The sequence below is a fragment of the Mytilus trossulus genome, chromosome 4, assembly GCF_036588685.1.
Source record: "Mytilus trossulus isolate FHL-02 chromosome 4, PNRI_Mtr1.1.1.hap1, whole genome shotgun sequence".
Classification (NCBI taxonomy): domain Eukaryota; kingdom Metazoa; phylum Mollusca; class Bivalvia; order Mytilida; family Mytilidae; genus Mytilus; species Mytilus trossulus.
In genome coordinates, this window is record NC_086376.1 from 4,315,188 (window position 1) to 4,333,748 (window position 18,561).

Below are 18,561 nucleotides of genomic sequence, written 5' to 3' on the forward strand. Positions count from 1 at the left end.
TAACTTTAAAGAAAGGCTACACCATTCTAACAATGTCTTGCTTATAAATATATCTTTATTTGATACTACAAAGTATTGACATGTGTTTGTAACAGTACGAGTGGAAATGACAAGACAGACTGTTTTTCTTTTTCTTTCTTTTTTTATCATTTAAATAATTTCCTACTGAGATATCACAAATTTATACATTACATTACTTGATGGAATTCTATAAATATTAGAGACTCTTTTGAGCAAATATCTTAACTTTTATTAAATTCCTTGCATTCATTGAATGACAGAACATAGTCTTCAAAGTGTATCCTAGCTATCTAAAACTCCAGCAGTCCCATACCAAACTGCCACTTTAATGGAATTAATTGAAAAATGGTTTTCAATGAAATGAATTTTTAAGGAGCTCATTTAAAGTAAAAGTAACTTGCCTTTTTCTCACCAAGAAAATTTTTAAATAATGTATACTGCTGTTGTACCAATGGGTTTGTTCTGGCCATAAATGCAACTTTTGGTGATTCTATAAAAGACATGATTCAAATCATTATCCTATGTTTTAAAGTGTATATATGAGAAGCCTTTTATCTAACATGCAATAGCAATTTCAGTTTGACAAAAACAAGTCTTAAAAGAACAAGAGGCTCACCTGAGCCTGTATTACCTGAGTCTGCTAGAGAACCTTTTATATTAGCTAGTTGTTTTTTATGTTGGTGAAATTTTTTGAAATTTACACTTTTAGCCTAGTTCCTAAAGTTTTTAAGAAAACAGTCAAAAACAGTAAAAAAAATAAATTTGAAACAGGTTTAAAATGTAGGAGTTCTTTAATATTTCATGACAGTTTGACAAAGTCATTTATATCTGGTGAACTTTAACCACATACCAATTTTACAGTTTGATGCTGCTGAAAACTTTTGAATGTAGAAATGCTATGTCTTAATTCTGTGGCAAAATGTCACAAGTGCAATAAAACTGTATTAGAATTTAATTTAACTATCAATTTTAAAGTACCTTTACTATTTAGATGTTCCTGTACTATATGCAGAGCCACCCATGTTTTACCAGAACCAGTATCAGCACATATCACAGTGTTTTTACCAGTCAAAGCTTTCTCTGCCAATTCAAGTTGATATTCACGTAACTTGATCTCCTTTGGCTTAGAAAACTCCTTTTCAGAACCTAAAAGATATAAAATGTACCCAGTTACTAATATTGTCTATATAGAGTTCTAATGTAGTCCCAAAAGCTAACTTTTATTTATGAGATGCAATTTATTTTAGTAAATACAATTTGTTTATTTCATTTCAAACTGTAGAGTAACTTTTTAAATTTATTTTTTAGACAAATTCAATTATTCGATTGATCAACCACTGACATAATTAATTGATGGTTAATCTAGTTATAATTTTTGATCGAATAAAATCTTTTGAATTTTTTTGTTTCAAATTTCAAAAAATCTGTCATGATCTGTAGCCACTAAAAGTATTAATACTCAATATTAGAAAAAAATCAATTTGTGAAGCATTCTGATATTTTTTTTAATGATAGGAACAAAGAAATTTAATTAAATGTTCAAGAGTTAAACAAAAGGAAACAGTTCAAGAACTTTTTACTAATATTGACCCAAAAGCTGACTTTCATTTATAATTTTTAATGATAGAAATAAAGAAATTAAATTGAATATGCAAGAGTTGAACAAAATAAAACAGTTCAAAAATTTCAAATGTCAAAAAGACATAACATAATATTAGTAACCACTGTTGAAAAAGTCAACGTAGGTATAAATACAGGATTGCAGTTATGTTAACTTTTTGATTCAAGCATCCCTGATGAGTCTTTTGTACTAAGACAAAACAGGTGTCTTGCCTACAAAATTTTAATCCTGATAACTATGATGAGTTTATTGTTACCTTCTTTCATATATTTTTCTTCTTCATAATCAGAATCGAGTCCATCTTTATCCCCATCTTCAGCCAGACCTACAGCACTTACACGATCTGATAGCTCCTCTACATCATCATTGATCTGATCTGGTGTCAAGACCTACAAGTAAATTAGAGTAGATCTCTACATGATTAAATTTAACAAATTATTCATTATACACAATCTTCATTACAGAAAAAATAGAGACAAATTCAGAACATTTTATATTGTTTGAAAATTGTGTATTGATTGCGGTTTCATTGAAATACACCAAGCATTTACTATGAATCAAACTTAAGGTGAAATAGGTGTCTTAAATAACTAGAGACTCTAAAGAGTCTGTATCACTCACCTTGGTCTATTTGCATATTAAACAAAGGACACAGATGGATTCATGACAAAATTGTGATTTGGTGATGGTGAAGTGTTTGTAGATCTTAGTTTAAGGAATTTCTTGCTGCTTACAATTATTTCTATCTACAAAGAACTTGGCCAAGTAGTTACAGTTAAAATGATTGTAAAAATTTACAAATTTTATGAAAACTGTTAAAAATTGACTATAAAGGGCAATAACTCCCAAGGGGATTGGCCATTCTGGTCATGTTGACTTATTTTTTAGGTCTTACTTTGTTGTACATTATTGCTGTTTACAGTTTATCTCTATCTATTATAATATTTAACATAATAACCAAATATGTCAATACCTGTCAGTGGCGGATCCAGGAATTTTCATAAGTGGGGGCCCACTGACTGACCTAAGAGGGGGCCCACTTCAGTCACGCTTAAGTGATTCCCGATATAAGCAACAAATTTTTTTCCCAAAAAGGGGGGGCCCGGGCCCCCCACCCCCCCCCCCCTAAATCCGCCTCTGCCTGTAACTTGGCATTACACAAGGTCATGTTTTTCTCTGACTGTTTATGACGTCTTTACACTAAATCCTTTGTATGTTGGATGTGTACGGATTGAGTGTTTAGTCTTAGATGCATGATTTTTTTTATTAGGTGTTAGTGGATTTAAACTAGGTGCCAGGTAACTGTAATTACTCTCAGATCTGTTCCTAGTGTCTTTTTGTTGTTGAGATGTACAAGAACCTGGCCACGTCCACTTGTTTTTTTGTCCATCTGATGAGTTAATCCTTTTTCAACTGATTTTTATAGTTCGTTCTTATGTTGTACTGTTATAACACTGTCTCAGGTTAGGGGAGGGTTGGGATCCTGCTAACATGCTTAACCCCACCACAATATTTATTTATGTGCCTGTCCCAATGTAGGAGCCTGTAATTCAGTGGTTGTCTTTTGTTTATGTGTTACATATTAGTTTTTCGTTCATTTTTTTATAAAAATAAGGCCGTTAGTTTTCTCGTTTGAATTGTTTTACATTGTCATATGGGGCCTTTTATAGCTGAGTATGCAGTATGGGCTTTGCTCATTGTTGAAGGACGTACAGTGATCTATAGTTGTTAATGTCTGTGTCATTTTGGTCTCTACTGGACAGTTGTCTCATTGGCAACACACCACATCGTCTTTTTTATATAAAAGCTGCAAAATTTTCTTAAAATGACCAACTCAGGGGCAGCAACCCAACAACTGGACTTGGTTTCAGAGATATAAGCCAGAATCTATATTTTACCCCTGTGTTCTATTTTAAGCCATGGCAGCCATCTTGGTTGGTTTGTTGGGTCACTGGACACATTTGTTCAACAATTTCAAGGTTTAAGTTTTAATGATAAAAATTCAAAACATTAAAATTCACAAAAAAAACTTTTAATGATATGAAACACAAATCATTTACAAATTCATGCCAATTAATTAAATGATCCTCTCTGTTGCAGTCTGTGAGAAATAGACTCATATGCTAAACATTCTGAGTGTAGACACTGTCTAATCAAAGCGCGAAAGCGCTGTAAAGGCAGTTAATTACAGGTTGTGTGTATTTCTAGTCAGTTATATCATTATCTTCCATAGAACAGAGGTGGTTTGTAGAATTTAAGATTTAGAGTTCTTTTGTACCTTAGTTCACCTATACATGTATCTATAGTCTACTGTTTACAGTATATTTTCTGTGCCTCGCCATGAAATGCATTTTTAGCCATGGCCTTGTCAGTTTGCTTTAAATTTATGAGTTTGACTGTCCCTTTGGTGTCTTTCGTCCCTCTTCTTTAGACATATAAGAACTTTTCCTTTTCAATATAAATAGACTATTTTAATTATTGATTGTATACGCATATTCTATGACTCCCATAAAAAAATAGTTCACAAAGATTGACTAGTCTCTGTACTGTGTGTATAGCAAGAACATCAAGTAACATAATGGTAAATGTACATAGTAACATGTCAACTTTTTTGATGACCATACCTGCCAACTGTCAGTATTTGCAGAGTATTTCCCCCATCGAGCTCGAGGCTCCCAAATGGAAATTTTGTAAGAGCAATTTTAGTTTAAACAATATTTATTCAGATAAATTCATCATGATACGATATAATACAAATATATTCAGGATTCAGAAACAAGCAATTTGCTTTTACAAATCTGTCTCCTTTACAAAAATAATACACTTATTGAACAATACATAAAATAAATAACTGGCATGCTCTGTAATAAATATATGAATATGAAAAAGGTGAAAGAAGAATAAGAAGAAAAAAAAATTATTGAGAAAAAAATAAAAAATAAATAAAAATATACATGAATTATTGTACTGTATACAGTGTGAAATGCTTTGGTTCCTAATGAGTGACGAAGCATTAACATCAAGGGTTAAAACGTTTACTTTTAATAATATATTTCTGCACCAAACTAAATAAAAGACTATTTTGCTCATCTGAGAGTACCGTTGATCCAAAAAGCAAAGTTGTTGTGTTAACTTGGACAGGAAGAACTGAAACAGAATCTAATAGTTCTTGTCTTAAATTAGTATATAAAGGGCAAGATAACAGGAAGTGAGAATTTGTTTCTACATCACCACAACGACAATTTGGAGAGTCTACTAAGTTACGAAGGAAAAGGTGAGAATTCAATGAACTTGAATCCATTCTTAAGCGAGCATGAAGAATTTGACCAAAACGATGTCCTATATAATAATACGCTGGGATCTTACTATTTTTTACTATTAAGAGCAATTTTGTCGACTATTTAAAGAAAACAATTAATTCAACAATGGCTATAAGCTTGTTAATGCAAGAAGAAGCCAAAAACCACATTAGAATATATTTGAAGGGAATGCATGACAATCGCCCCATTAGCAAATAGCCCCACTTTTTCACTAACTCGCCCCACTTTAAAAAAAAACCTGCCCCAACCTGGATTACCAAATCGCCCCACTTGTGAACTGTGTTAAATCCTGTTAATATTACTCCTGCCAACTCGCCCCACCTAATAGAAAACGATAATATCTAGATAAATATATTATTAACCAGGAAGAATTTAGTAATGCCAACTCGCCCCACTTATGTAAAAAGATGTTATCCCGTTGTATATAAGTTAAATTCTGTTAATATAACTCTTGCCAACTGGTCCCACCTAATGGAAATCGGTGAAATCAAGATAAATATATTATTAACCAGGATGAATTTAGTAATGCCAACTCACCCCATGTATGGAAAAAGATGTTATATAAGTTCAATTCCTTATATTGCATTATGATACAATTAACAGGTTTCTTTTCAATTGTTATGCAAATAACTAAGCTTCAAAACTTACATTTATTCTTCAGTATATATCAATAATAGTAATTAAATTAATTTTCGGTTTGTTTGTATTCTGTGTAGATTAATTTTCATTAAAGTGGTGCGAGTTTTTATTTTTAATTATATATATATATATATTAATCTAAAAATTACCTTTTTTTATAAGTAGGGCGAGTTGGCAGGAGTAATATTAAACAGGGTTCTCGCTAAGGCGAGTCCATGAGTCCTGGACTCAATAAAATCTGTCTGGACTCACCATTTTCAAAACTGGTGAGTCCACAAATACATCAATATTGAAATATTTTGTATAAACTGAACACAGTTACCATGACTCACCGTGGCCAAAAATGACGAGTCCCTGGACTCGTCTTCAAAAATCCTTAGTGAGAACCCTGATTTAAAATGATTTAACCAATTTCACATGTGGGGCGAGTTGGCAGGAGTAATATTAAACATGATTTAACCAATTTCACATGTGGGGTGATTTGATAAATCAGTTTGTGGTGTTTTTTTTAAAAAGTGGGCCGATTAGCCAGTGGGGCGACTTGTCCTGCTTCCATTTGAAGGCCCCCTTGAAGGTTTTGTATGACTATATGAACCATCTTTCACGTAAAACCCCCATGTGCATTTTGAAAAGTTGGCAGATATGTTTCTAACTCCAGGCAAAATCTATCGGTATAAATGAAAAAGAAGTTTTCAATTAAGGCTCTGTGGCCATAACAGCTGTCTCATTAGCATTTTAACCACTTCCCATATTTGCAATTAAAACAATAGAAGAAAATTAATCAACGCAAAAACAAAACCTACTTGTAAATATGAAATTCTCTTTACGGTATGAGTTTTTCTCCTTGTTTGAGATTGTACAGTAGTACCTGTAACTGCTTATACCTATTTCTTATTCACTTTTGCTTGATAAACTCACTAAATATCATATACATTGTACCACATCTCCTTATTTTTATATGCATTCCAATAACATGAACAATTGTAATTCAATTCTATATACCAAAGCAAAATGAACTGCACCACTTTCATTCACTAGTATGCATCTTTTGGCAAAATACAAGACTTTGTTCTTAGATGACACAATTAATATAATATATATTTATTGATAAAAAAATAAAATTTAGTATACAACTCTTTAACGGTATAAAAAAAAGCACAGCTGTGTCATTTATTGTGAAATTTGTGCTGAAAACATAGACATTGATGGTATTTGAGTAATTCCATATTTGAAGCTCAACATTAGCTCGTCAGTTGGTGGTGGACAGTTATAGTTCCTTTCTGCAGGCTAGGATGAATGACTTTTCAGGAAAACCAATTTCACAAATCAAAACTTTCCTCTAGCATGTCTAGATTTCTCCTACAATATTCATCCAGTTTAGTTCTTTTGTTTTAATTGGACACCGTCCTGATTTTTAATTTTGCAAACCATTCAGTCTCTTGCTTGCAAATGGTGCATGAAAATAGGATGGGTATGGCAGTAGACAAGTCTCTTTAAAGTGGGTTTGTGCCCTGAAAAAAAGTTTTATAACTTAAGTTTAATTGAAACTTGTGCAACACATATACCTAAATAACTATATAACATAGAAGAGAGCATCATTCGTGTCAATGTTTTGTTCCTGTTTACATTGTCATTGATATTTTTTCAGAAAGCCTGAGGCATAGCTCATGAATTCCTGTCATTAGACATTACATCCTAAATTAACATAATTACTGCTAGAATGATTATCAGTATGATATACGTTCACTATCATTGACAATTTGTACAGCCCAAGTCTTCAGTATATATAATTGTTGCATTCATTCACTCCTGTGTTCAGTCGTTCAAAAATTTCTAAACATCAACAAATGAACTTTAATAACAAGAAAACACTAGAAAAGATACGTACATACAACCCGTGTTTAAGTGTATTTGAAAGAGAAATAAATCTGGTTAAACGATGTAAAAAGGAGAAATATATCTGGTTAAACGATGTATAAAGGAGGAAAAATTGTAGACATTGCATTACGATGCGTTCTACCTAATAGCACGTGGATATGTTTACATATTTAGACTTGACCCAGTATGACCCGTACCTTGTAGGTCACCGCCGTCGTTTAAACACTTGACTACAGTCGTGTATAAGCTAGACAATAAAAAGCTTAAGCCTGTACTATTTGTGTGAAGTAAATGTGTTTGTTCTGTACATTTAAATTGTTTTACCTGATAGCAAGAACGTATATCTATCCGTTTCCTTCTCAATTCACTTTGTCAAATTCTTCGAGCTTCTTCAAAACATACGTATTACTGCGCCCGGAAGTGAAAAAAATATGAGAAATCCTCGTAAAATAATGCTATTTTCAATTTTGTGGAATCCATTTTGTTATATTAATCATACAAAGATAAAAAAAAGTTACGATTAATTATGAATTTGCATATCATTATACGGAACGTTTATGGACTATTTTTTGAGTCGGTCATTTTGGCGGTAAATCATGTACACATACACACGTAGATTGGCTGGTACCCGATTGTAATGTTACACATCAAATATATCAAATAGCTAATACCCGGAACGTAGTACCGGGAACCAGGATAATACGTAGATAACATACATAACTAATACCGAAATTGAAAACGCTTTACGGTTTCTCGTTCATAAACCGAATTCCGCTTTGAATTATAGAAGATGCAATATTAATCATGTTCAGTCGACTTTTCATTGTTATATCAACGTCTGAACTAATTAAAGAATCTCTAGATGTCAGATAACACTTGAAATTGACCCGACCTCTTTCCACACGGAATATACAAATAATGATAGTTTGTAGTCAGGTTGACTGCTTATAATGCAAAATACACACTTATAACAAGTTCTATAAAACGAACAATACACACTGATCGTTTCTTTAGTCCCCAATGTAAATGAAAGAAACAAAAACCATATCATACCATAAAAAGAAGAGTAGAAATTCGAACATTTCCGGATCTATTTCTGGCCAAAAGACCCCCAGCATGGATTGCGTATGAAAAGATGAACCTCATGACTTAAAAGTCAGGCCTTAAAGCACTGCCTTTAAAAACACAAAAAAAATGTGATCTTTATATACTCTTACATTATTTAAATTTGTTTAAGATAAACACATACCCTTTTTTCAGCTGTTTGGTCATCAGAGGTTCTAGAATAAACTGGAAAATAAATAATTAATATATCAAAAAGAAACATAATTGGCAAAAAGAACATTCTTTGTGGTTGGTTGTCGATTGGAAACATGACAATGATTTTTTTTATTAGATAATGTTGTTTTACTTATACGAATTGCAATTTATATCTTAACTTTTAAGGGTCTCTACTATATACCCAAAAATAAATATTTTCAACAATGCTAGCAGTTATCTTGACAAAATATTCTCCTGTATAATAAACCAATTTAATCCAGATTTTTTTGACAATATAAATGAAAATCCATCAGAATTTACTACACCAAAATTTCATAATAAGGATCATGATTTTAAAATGTCACATCATAATTTTCAAAATGAGTTAAATGACATATTGAATGACTTCTCCTTTCCTATTGTAAAATTGTCCTATTTTTGATGTTGAAATTCTATTGGATATTTCTTATGAAGTGTACATCTTTAAATTTGGATGATGAACACATGTTATAGCAACATTTCATGTGTCAATGATATTGTTTCTTTACTTTTAACAGTTTTACAACTGGAATACAGAAATAAAAATCATTCTGTGAGTATATTGCATGACATTACATAGTCTGCTACCGTTTTAGAATTTAATGTTATGAAATGAAATTCTAACTTGATCTATAACTTGTCATTATGTAAAGTTAAAACTATATAAAATTACAAACACACCTATCACTAAGTTCTTCAAACATTTTACTAAAGAAATGGAAAAAAAATCCACAATTTGTCATATTTCCCTTTGAACAGAAATCTAGAAATAAATAAAAGTATTTCATCAAAAATTCAATTTCCAGGGAAAGAGCTTTAACTGAAGAAAGAGAAAAGATAAAATCATAATTTTTTTAATTGACCTGTAACTTGTCATTATAAAACAATACAACAAATATTAAATCAATATCTTCAAGCATGAGGGGGGGGGGGGGAGTCAAAAGACAGACAGACAGAGGGCAAACTTAAAGTCCCCTTTGACTTTTATTGGTAGAGGACTCAAAAACTCAAAAATTTAGCTTAATCTTATTAGATGTATAAGTTTTATTGTTGAAATTTTTATTCAAACTAATTCAATAATCAATGAGCTTTATAGCAGTGCTTGAATGATGTGGTGTTAGGTAATGCGAGCATAGCTCATTAGGGGCTGAAAAGTTTTTCAACATTTAAATGACTACACTTAAGTCCATTTTTATTGAAGTTGTAATCAAATAATCTTTGTCAAAAGGAGATGCAGATACATAATTTAAAAAAGAAATTTTATCATAAAAAATAAATATAAATTATATTAATCTGTTAATTGATGCAACAAAACAAAACCTAAAAATAATAGTTGAACAAAAAATAATATGGTGTAAAACTAACAGAGATGGAGCATTTATGATTAAATACAGAATTACATATAACAGCTGAGAACAATTTAAGAAACAAATTATGCAAAGAAAAATAAAGTACTGTGGATTCATTTATTTTCTTGAAAAGAGAAAATTTTGTACTTTCATGGTTATTAGATTTTATGGTTTTGCCAAATGTATATATATACTTTGTTGAGTACAGGATTTCCTCGCTTGTTTGTAGAACCTTTGGTGGCCTCTAGCTGTTTTCTGTATTTTAATTGGGTTGTTGTCTTTTTGACACATTCCCTATTTCCATTCTCAATTTTATTCCTTGAATATTTAAATTTGTGGTATACATTTACCCATGTTGGTAACCCAAGAATAATAATAAACCCACATTATCAGTTATGAGACTTTTAAATGTAATGTAGTAGTCAATCGAAGTTGTATATCATATTTCATGTTTAATAGACTTCTTACTTTCTGTGATAGATACATCTTGATTTTGCTGTGAACCAACCATGCCAACAGTAACACCAGTTCTCTCAAGTTCTTCTGAAATTCAAGAATATTAATATCAATAATCGAGTAGCTTTCATAGTTTCAATAAGATATTTCAGTTTCATACAGAAAACATTCATAATGGACGTTGATGTTCCTTTGGCCTCCTCATAAGGTGTGGTTTGTTTTAATATCAGTTTCTTTAGCTACTATTAAAGGAATGTAATCTGAGTATGTGTAACTGGTATATTATTTGAAGTCAGGGATTTTGTTAACACAAATTACTTGAAAATGTTACTTTCTCTAATCTTATGGAAATATATCCCTTTCCGAACCAATTGTATAAGAAACTAGAGGCTCTAAAGAGCCTGTGTCACTCACCTTGGTATATGTGAATTAAACAAAGGAAGCAGACAGTTCATGACAAAATTGTGTTTAGGTGATTGTGATGGGTTTGTACATCTTACTTTACTGAACATTCTTGCTGCTTACAATTATCTCTATCTATAATGAACTTGTCCATGTAGTTTCAGTGAAAAATGTTAGTAAAAATTTACAAATTTTATGAAAATTGTTAAAAATTGATTATAAAGGACAATAACTTCTCAGAGGGTCAATTGACCATTTTGGTCATTTTGACTTATTTTTGAGTCTTAAATTGCTGTACATTATTGCTGTTTACAGTTTATCTCTTTCTATAATAATATTCAAGATAATAACCCAAAAACAGCAAAATTTCCTTAAAATTACCAATTTAGGGGCAGCAACCTAACAACGAGTTGTCCGATTCATCTAAAAATTTCAGGGCAGATAGATCTTGACCAGATAAACAATTTTACCCCCATGTCAGATTTGCTCTAAATGCTTTGGTTTGTAAGTTATAAGCCAAAAACTGCATTTTACCCCTATGTTCTTTTTTTAGCCATAGCGGCCATCTTGGTTGGTTTGCCCGGTCACAATTTTTAAACTAGTTAGCCTAATAATGATTCTGGCTATGTTTGGTAAAATTTGGCCCAGTAGTTTCAGAGGAGAAGATTTTTGTAAAAGTTAACTAAGATTTACGAAAAATGGTTAAGAATTGAGTATAAAGGGCAATAACTCCTAAAGGGGTCAACTGACCATTTTTATCATGTTGACTTATTTGTAAATCTTGCTTTGCTGAACATTTTTGCTATTTACAGTTTATCTCTATCCATAATAATATTCAAGATAATATCCAAAAACAGTAAAATTTCCTTAAAATTACCAATTTAGGGGCAGCAATTTTACCCTCGTGTCAGATTTGCTCTAAATGTTATGGTTTTTGAGTTATAAGCCAAAAACTGCATTTTACCCCTATGTTCTATTTTTAGCCATGGAGGCCATCTTGGTTGGTTGGCAGGGTAAAAAAACACAATTTTTAAACTAGATATAACAATGATGATTGTGGCCAAGTTTTGTTTAATTTGGCCCAGTAGTTTTAGAGAAGAAGATTTTTGTAAAAGTTAACGACGACAGACGACGACGGATGACGACAGATGACGGACGCCAAGTGATGAGAAAAGCTCACTTGGCCTTAAAAATAATCAATGTGTGGTTGCCGGTGATCTCAGCAGATGATTGGCTAAGTCAAAGGGTCATAACCTTTCTCGGCTACCTGAATTGATCAAAATGTTCTAACAGGTGTTAATGAAATTGACAACTTCGTGGAAAGTGGAAGGCACTCAAAGGAGATTTTGGTTTAGAAAAGAAGAAAATTTATCTTTTAATCATTAGAGAAACAGATTATAACATAGTAGCGTGTGGATTATCGGATTTATCCAATCTATATAGTTAAATTAATTTTTTTTTTAAAGTCCTCGCCCAGGCTCGGACTTTAAAATTGATAATTCAACTATCTCGATTGGATAAATCCGATAATCCACTTGTATCAACTTAATAATCTATTCATACATACCATGTATTCAAAGATGAAAAATGGAAGTTTATCTGTACCTCACATCAAATCTTAATCAACTTCATCAAAAACTGCCTCAACCAAAAACTTTAACGTGAAGCGGGACAGACAGGCGGACGAACAGACGGACAAACGAAAAACAGACACACAGACCAGAAAACATAATGCCCATAAATGGGGCATAAAAATTAATGTGTAAAGAACTTCAATTGTTCTCTCTTTGGGGGCAGGTAAGCTAAAAAGATTCAATCCATAAGAGTTAAACCTGCATAAATTTTAAGACTTCTGTTCAATACCTGGTGATGCTCCTGGGTCCATCTTAGCTTTTATATCTTCTCTTCCAGATTCTTTCAAAGCTTCCAAAAAAAGACTTGGCCAATCATCCCTTCGTCTTTGCATTAAGAAAAACAGTTCTTGAACTGCTTGAAATTTTCCATGAGAATCGCATTCTGATCTTATAGTCTCCATATCACTCAGTTCAATGCATTTATTCTGGTATAAAAACCCACAGATATCCATTGGTTCTATTCTTTCAAGAAGATCTCCCTTCATATAACAAATTAAAAATTCATAGTAATCCTGACAAAACTTGTCTCCCTTGTCTGGATATTCTTTATTAATAAGATCAATGAATCTTTGATAACCTGAAGTAAAATAATATAAAGATTGTCAATTTTAAAACCAGCAATAAATTTAGGATGTGTTCTTGATAAATCCAAATCTGAGAACTGTGTATTTGGTAGGCAACCAATAATGTTATACACAGGGAATATCATAGTCAGGGACACTTGAAGGAGTATATATTATTATTGCATAACAATATAATATTTTCCACAAAAAGTAACCAAAAGTTAGCGTGCAATAAATTCCAATCTTGCACTAGTGCAATAAATCTTCAAACTCATGACGTCATCAACAACAAAATCTTAGTTTAAACCAATTTTTTACTTTCAAATATTATATTGCTATACAATAAAAGGGTTATTGCATGAAATTGGGGGAATATTGTCCCTTGTAGAACATATATTGCACTCGCAAGCTCGTGCAATATAAAATTCTACTCGGGACAAAATTCCCCAATATTCATGCAATAACCCTATAATATACTTATATAAGTAAATTTGTAGGATACTTGTTCAAGTGTATTTTATTAAATTGTATAGGTAAATTATTTTATTGGATAATTTATGACATTCACAATTTTTAACTTATACAAGTGCCGGTAACAGTTTTTTACTTATACTTGTAAGTAAAAAAGTCATACTATCTTCTTTTCTTGAATTTCTCTGGATTTCTTTGCTCTAATAGAGTTTTTAATAATCTGTCCTTTGCAAATGTCTTAACTATTAAATCATTTAAGTGCAACTTCATGGACAATGAAAATCTCATTTGTTTGTTATCTTTAGAACACTGATCAAGCCCTAAAGCGACAATTTGTGAAGGCCTTGAAAAAATACTTTTAAGACCTTTGCACAATCAGTATCTTTGTTGAGTCAATGAGATAAAACTTTGAACTATAATAAAAAAATAATGAGCTAACCTGAGAAAAACTGTAAAAGGCTTGTTTTTTTACAATTGAAAATTTTAGAAATTTAGGGATTGTAAAAATGATTACTTATACAAGAAAATTTTGAGAAAACTTAGGGGAGCTATAGATTTTTCTAACAGTATAATTTATTTCTACAAGTATATCATTATTTACTTCTGGTACACGTAGTACCCTCGACTGCATGCCATATTAGAATTACAAGTTTTATCTTCAAATCAATATATATATATATTCAATGAAATCCTAGCGAACAAAAATGTTTACATATATAATATTTACTATTTTTTTACTTAAACTACGCTTTTACCATAATTTAACCAGGTGCTATGCAGGTCGCAGCTTTATACGACCACAGAGGTGGAATACTGAACAGTTGGGGCAAGTATGGACACAACATTTAAGCTTGATACAGCTCTGAATTTGAATAATGATCAAATTTTTGATATTATATGAGTCTCTGACGAAATAAATGTCAAGATTTTACAAATCTATTATGCATTTATTATAATAAAAATTTCTTCTTCAAACTTTTCAAAAATTTGGAACTTGAGAAATTAGGAAATAAAATTGAAACTACTACCATCCCCCTTTTTTTGGCAATAAGTCCAAAACCTGACATTTCTTTACATATTATTTACAAGTAGTGTAAGGGAGGTAAATCTGAACATACAAAACACTGAATGTTAACTGTTTTTGAATAAATTCCCTTACACTGCTTTCAAATTGTCTTATTGTCCTTAATGACCGGAAAAACCTAGTTTCCCCTCTTTTTTGCCCCTACTTATAAAACATTTTGAACCAGAACCCCCAAAAGTCATTATTAACCATCCCTCATTGGCATGGAAACTTGTCCTATAATTTCAGAGAGATTCATCCCCTTAAACACAAGTTATTGTTTGAAAACTACTAATTTGAGAATGAGTATTTTCAAAGGCAAAGCATTGAAAGCAAATAATTAGTAGTCATATCTTCAAACTTACCTTCATCAGATAAAGCCACTACAAATTTCGCTGTCAAGTTTTCATTTACAGATACTGCATTTATCAGTAATGCAACAGCTTCTGTTCGACTTCTTTTTTCATTTTCCCAAATTTTTTCTTGGAGCTCCACTGCAAATGAATATAGAAAATTAAGCTATAAGTACGGTTTCTATTTTTTTTGCATTTCCAGGGATCATGGTTATAGCTTTATAGTCATTTTATCATGAATGCAAGTAAGTCATATTTCTTGTTTTGTAATTTACTTTTTTTTACTTTGAACATATAACTGTATTAATGCAAATGAGGCAAAAACAAAAATATAAATTGTTTTCTGCCAGTGCAACCTTTAAAAAATTACATGCAATTTATGCCTATAGACCCTAACACATTTACAGTATTGTACATTCAGATTAAGCAGTAGATATTCAAGTCCAGATCATTTCCCTTATATATTATCAATGTAAATTATTTTGGAAATATCACTTTTACCAACCCTAGTACCTAACATATTTTTTCTGCAAGGAAGCAGGAATAATTTTTGACTGATCAGCATCTGCATGCATCACAAACTATGTAACGCTTATGAAAGAAATCAACACCAAAAAAACACCAAATACATGGGGAATGTGTCCATGGAACACAGAAGATTCCCCCTGCTTGACTATCACATAAAGTTATAAAGAGACATAACCATGATAACTGAAAGATGGTAATAGTGACTCTATCCAAATTTGTACATATTTTTTTGTATTTGATCTAAGTTTTGTGGTAACAGCAATTGTGTATATAAGTTTTATAACATTTGATTGAGCATAACTTAAGCTAGGGAATGGAACCAAAAAAAAATCAGCAATTTTTTTCCATTTGTAAAGGGCATAACTATAGAGCAATAGAAGTGACACCCCCAAAATTCAAACTTGATCTGTATTATGTGGAAATAAGCATTGTGTACAAGTTTCATAGCATTTGGTAGAGGAAAATCTATGTAAGAGACAGGAAACAAAATATTCAGCAGTTTTTCAATTTGCAAAGGGGCATAACTCTAGAACGGTTAAAGTGACACCACCAAATTTCAAATTTGATCTATGTTTTTAGGTAATAAGCATCATGAGCATTGTGCATATTGTTTCATAGCAGTTGGTACAGCCAACTTAAGAAAGAGAACAGAAACAAAAAACTCAGAAATTTTTCAATTTGTAAAGGGGCATTATACTGCTAGAACAATTAAAGTGACAACCCAATAATTGAAACTTAATTTTGTATTATGTGATAAATAAATGAGCATTTGGTAGAGGCAAACTTAAGTAAAAGCTCAGAAAGGATAAATTCAGCAATTTTCCATGTGTAAAGGAGCATAACTCCACAACGGTTTAAGTTAGGCCACCAAAATTCAAACTTGATTTGTATTTTGTGGTAATAAGCAAGTGTATAAGTTTCACAACATTGGGTTCAGGCAATCTAAAGTTAGAGAAGGAAAACCAACTTTGGGACCTTTGGACCTAATTACAGAAGGGCAAGGGTAAAACTTGCAGATTTTTCGGTTGTCAACACGACTATAACTTGTTATGTCGTAAATCTAAATAGATTTTGTCTACACAATGGTGTATAACACACATACTATTGATGTTAGAATCATCAGTATCAATCCTACCCAAGTATGTCAAACATAATTATTTTGTTAACTTATCGAGAAATCGGCAAATAACAGAATTTCGAGACCTGCTGACATTTAAAAAAAATGCAAGTTAAGTACCTTGTGTTATATTAAGGTATAAAGGATTTATTTTTTCTTAGACAAATTAATTGCCTGTGTTAAGAGGCTACTCATATAACACATAGTCATCTCACCTGTCTCAGGTCCCAATTTAACACACCTTCTTTAAAAATGTGCACTTTGGATGTTTTAACTTAATCATGTTAATTAACATAAATATTGACAAGATAATTATAATTTGTCAAATGCAAATAACTGTTTTATATATTTATACAAAATTAATAAATATCTATTATAGCCTTTTAATTTGTTGTGGTAAAAGGCATATATACAATGCCAGTATTGAATGTAAACAAATTAATTTGTGTTAATAATTAAATATTGTCAAATTTCACCTGACAAGCCCTGTATATTGAAAAGTACATCAGTTGGCTTTAGAAATTTTTGAAACTCTGGCAATAAGAATTTGATTCTTTCTCGTAAATCGTTTTCCATGTTGTGGTGGAATGTGAATATTTTCCAGAAATCCCCATCTACTTTCACTTTTGTTCTTCTCCTTGTTGTGTATAACTCCTTCAAATAGGGAGCACCAAGTTTAACTTGATATTTTTAAATAGATCATATAGGAAGATGTGGTGTGAGTGCCAATGAGACAGCTCTCCATCCAAGTAACAATTTAAAAAGTAAACCATTATAGGATAGGCACTGGCTACGGTTACATGGAAATGTAACAATAATAAAAATATTATTGTTACATTGGAGACTAATTGCCGGAATGCAAAGTTGGGTAAGGAACTGATTAGTTACGAATGTAACAATAATTATTGAGGCTACAGTTACATTGCGTTATTGTTACATGGAAAACAGCAATGTACGTTAGATTGATTAAACTTAAATCTTCTATAGTTTTGTTGTTAATTCCTTCATTTGTACTAAATAATACTTGTTATAATGATAAATAATGAATATCATTATTCAGCAAATGGTAATAGATCCGTGTTTTCCTTTCTCGGATACTAATGATTAATAACTATATTTCGAAACTATTCTATATTCTCAAAAACTACATATGTACAGTTATGCTACAAATCTACAACTCTCAGTTTTGGCCACACGTGCTGTTCTTATTTATATTCATGAATATGCATTAGCTATGTAGGCGTGTCAAGATCGTATCATACGCGATAAATGACCAGCCAGTACACACTGTAATGATTTCATTAACCAGTTTTAAAAAGATAAACATAACAATGGTGTTAAAATAGTTTTACGTATTAATGGTTTTGATATTCTTACTTCAGATAAGTAGTGCCAAAGGCGAAAAATATAGTTCATGATGGTTTGTTGTCGAGAACTCCGGCTGAGAAAAATGTGCCCTTCTAAGTATCTATAGTGCACAGCTACTTTTATAACTGTCATTATACTTTGAACAATGGACGAAGAGATTCCTATTTCCAATTTTGTATTGGGTGAAAACATTAAAAATTGGGATGCGTTTGAAACGAAACTGAAACAATATCAAGACACAAACCTACAACTTCATATATACATCAAAAGCAAAGTTTTCTAACTGTGAACTTTAACAATATTATGAACTTCTGTATGTACATGTTACGATGATGTTTCCATTCCGGGCTCAATCTTGTCCATGGAGGACGTAATTTCATTTCAAAATCAGATGGAGCTCACCCAAATCAAAGTAATGTTTTTTTTTTCCTTTTTTAACCAATATACCTATATACGAATATTGCTTGGAGTTGTTTCAT

General features: G+C 31.5%; 1 protein-coding gene across 1 annotated transcript in view; it reads right to left on the minus strand.

Moving 5' to 3' along the window:
- Positions 1-17,345, minus strand: part of LOC134714522 (interferon-induced helicase C domain-containing protein 1-like) — a 33,269-nt gene extending 15,924 nt beyond the window's left edge. The window contains exons 1-8 of the mRNA XM_063575824.1: positions 17,191-17,345; positions 15,082-15,210; positions 12,849-13,196; positions 10,596-10,670; positions 8,729-8,769; positions 1,899-2,031; positions 1,000-1,167; positions 423-511 (exon numbers count right to left, since the gene is read on the minus strand). Coding sequence (XP_063431894.1) covers positions 423-511; positions 1,000-1,167; positions 1,899-2,031; positions 8,729-8,769; positions 10,596-10,670; positions 12,849-13,196; positions 15,082-15,210; positions 17,191-17,290 — 1,083 coding nt within the window. The 5' untranslated portion in view covers positions 17,291-17,345. The remainder of the gene's footprint in view (positions 1-422; positions 512-999; positions 1,168-1,898; positions 2,032-8,728; positions 8,770-10,595; positions 10,671-12,848; positions 13,197-15,081; positions 15,211-17,190) is intronic.
- Positions 17,346-18,561: the final 1,216 nt, after the last annotated feature.